This window comes from Oncorhynchus gorbuscha, unplaced genomic scaffold, assembly GCF_021184085.1.
Source record: "Oncorhynchus gorbuscha isolate QuinsamMale2020 ecotype Even-year unplaced genomic scaffold, OgorEven_v1.0 Un_scaffold_553, whole genome shotgun sequence".
Lineage (NCBI taxonomy): Eukaryota > Metazoa > Chordata > Actinopteri > Salmoniformes > Salmonidae > Oncorhynchus > Oncorhynchus gorbuscha.
This window is the reverse complement of record NW_025745384.1, coordinates 315,741-319,063: the sequence shown is the minus strand read 5'-3', so window position 1 is coordinate 319,063 and position 3,323 is coordinate 315,741. Positions and strand designations below refer to the sequence as shown.

General features: G+C 46.5%; 1 protein-coding gene across 1 annotated transcript in view; it reads right to left on the bottom strand.

Moving 5' to 3' along the window:
- Positions 1 to 422: 422 nt before the first annotated feature.
- The window catches only part of LOC124018643 (ATP-binding cassette sub-family C member 12-like), a 159,864-nt gene continuing 156,963 nt past the window's right edge, over positions 423 to 3,323 (bottom strand). Inside the window, 3 exon segments of the mRNA XM_046333982.1 lie at positions 423 to 599; positions 1,296 to 1,460; positions 2,254 to 2,367. Of these exon segments, the coding sequence (XP_046189938.1) occupies positions 423 to 599; positions 1,296 to 1,460; positions 2,254 to 2,367 (456 nt within the window).

Here is a 3,323-nt window from a genome sequence, read left to right as displayed (position 1 = left end):
TGGAGGTGTGTCCAGACTGCAGATGGATGTGTGTCCAGACTGCAGATGGATGTGTGACCAGACTGCAGATGGATGTGTGTCCAGACTGCAGATGGAGGTGTGACCAGACTGCAGATGGATGTGTGTCCAGACTGCAGATGGATGTGTGACCAGGCTGCAGATGGATGTGTGTCCCGACTGCAGATGGAGGTGTGACCAGACTGCAGATGGATGTGTGTCCAGACTGCAGATGGATGTGTGTCCAGACTGCATATGGATGTGTGTCCAGACTCAAGGGGTGTGACCAGACTGCAGATGGAGGTGTGTCCAGACTGCAGATGGAGAACACCAGACTCACACCTGTGTACAGACTGCAGATGGAGGTGTGACCAGACTCACAGAACACACACACAGTCCAGACTGCAGATGGAGGTGTGTCCAGACTACAGATGGAGGTGTGTCCAGACTACAGATGGGGGTGTGTCCAGACTACAGATGGGGGGTGTCCAGACTACAGATGGGGGTGTGTCCAGGCTCATGAACACACGGTGTTGGCACACACACAGAACAGCTGCAAACAGAGAACACATCAGGACCTCTGGACTGTCACACTCAACCACCTGCCAGGTGGACACAGAACACACACAACAACACACACACAGAACACACACACACACACACACACAGAACACACAAACAGAACACACAGAACACACACACACACAACATACAGAACACACAGAACACACAAAACACACAGAACACACAGAACACACAGAACACAGACACAGAACACAGACACACACACACAGAACACACACAACACACAGAACACACAGAACACAGAACACACACACACACACAGAGAACACACACACACACACACACAGAACACACACACACAGACACACACACACACACACACACATATCTCAGTTCATTTATACATCAGTCTATCTCCTCTCAGTCTATCAATATTCACCAATGTTTAGTTTGTTTTGAAACCTTTTAAAAACCAATATGAAGCCAATACATGAAAGTTTCTCTGAAAAGCGAAAAACAGGAGAGCCTTAAGGTTTTATTCTCTTAGTTGGAGTCAGCTTGAACCTGTGTGTGTGTGTGTGTGTGTGTGTGTGTGTGTGTGTGTGTGTGTGTGTGTGTGTGTGTGTGTGTGTGTGTGTGTGTGTGTGTGTGTGTGTGTGTGTGTGTGTGTGTGTGTGTGTGTGTGTGTGTGTGTGTGTGTGTGTGTGTGTGTGTGTGTGTGTGTGTGTGTGTGTGTGTGTGTGTGTGTGTGTGTGTGTGTGTTTGTAGCCTACCCTTCCGGCGTCCATGACCAGTATACGATCTGACTCCAGGACAGTGTTAATGCGGTGAGCGATAGTCAGCATGGTACAGTCCTGGAACGCGTCTCTGATGGTGTGCTGGATCAGAGAGTCCGTCTCTGAGTCGATCGACGCCGTCGCCTCGTCCAACAAGATGATCTGAGAAAGAGAGACCAGGCTAACGTGTCATTCAGGTTACTAGGATACCAGCTGTGTACCAGGCTAACGTGTCATTCAGGTTACTAGGATACCAGCTATGTACCAGGGTAACGTGTCATTCAGGTTACTAGGATACCAGCTGTGTACCAGGCTAACGTTTCATTCAGGTTACTAGGATACCAGCCGTGTACCAGGCTAACGTGTCATTCAGGTTACTAGGATACCAGCTGTGTACCAGGCTGTGTCATTCCAGGCTAACGTGTCATTCAGGTTACTAGGATACCAGCCGTGTACCAGGCTAACGTGTCATTCAGGTTACTAGGATACCAGCCGTGTACCAGGCTAACGTGTCATTCAGGTTACTAGGATACCAGCCGTGTACCAGGCTAACGTGTCATTCAGGTTACTAGGATACCAGCCGTGTACCAGGCTAACGTGTCATTCAGGTTACTAGGATACCAGCCGTGTACCAGGCTAACGTTACTAGGATACATTCAGGTTACTTAGGATACCAGCTGTGTACCAGGCTAACGTGTCATTCAGGTTACTAGGATACCAGCTGTGTACCAGGCTAATGTGTCATTCAGGTTACTAGGATACCAGCTGTGTAGTCTCACAACGCCATCCTTCCAGTCTGGTAGAAGCTTGGAAATCGAGGCTAGGTACCTATGTAACATTGGTAGTAAATACCTGGTCATTTCTGTACCGTAAAATCCATTTTCCTGGGATACAGTACGGCTAGCTGTATGTGCATTGTATGTTGCTGTAAAAGGAGATCTTTCTGTGAGCTGACCTTCGAGTTTCGTAGCAGTGCTCTGGCCATACACATCAGCTGTCTCTCTCCTACAGAGAAGTTCTCCCCGTTCTCCACGACCTCCGACTGCAGCTTCTCAGGGAGACTGGAGATCTGAGACACGCAGAGGAACGTGCCGTTGTTGGTATCATCATGAACATCATCATCATCATCATCATCATCATCATCATCATCATCATCATCATCATCATCATCATCATCATCATCATCATCATCATCATCATCATCATCATCATCATCATCATCATCATCATCATCATCATCATCATCATCATCATCATCACCATCATCATCATCGTCACCATCATCATCATCGTCACCATCATCATCATCATCATCATCATCGCCATCAACATCATCATCGTCATCATCATCATCATCGTCATCATCATCGTCATCATCACCATCATCGCCATCATGGTCATCATCATCGTCATCATCGTCATCATCGTCATCATCATCGTCATCAACATCATCGTCATCATCACCATCATCATCATCATCATCATCATCATCATCATCATCATCATCATCATCGTCATCATCATCACCATCACCATCATCATCACCATAACCATCGTGATGGTCAACATCGTCATCATCATCATCGTCATCATCGTCATCATCATCGTCATCATCGTCATCATCGCCATCATCATCATCATCGCCATCATCATCGTCATCATCGTCATCATCATCATCATCATCATCATCATCATCATCATCATCATCATCATCATCATCATCATCGTCATCATCACATCATCATCATCACCATCATCACCATCATCATCACCATCATCATCGTCGTCATCATCGTCATCATCGTCATCATCATCATCATCGTCATCATCATCATCATTGTCATCATCATCACCACCATCACCACCACCACCATCATCATCACCATAACCATCGTGATGGTCAACATCGTCATCATCATCACCACCATCATCCCTAACATCATCCTCAACACCATCATCATCATCATCATCACCATAACCATCGTCATCATCATCACCATCATCATCATCAACATCATCATCATC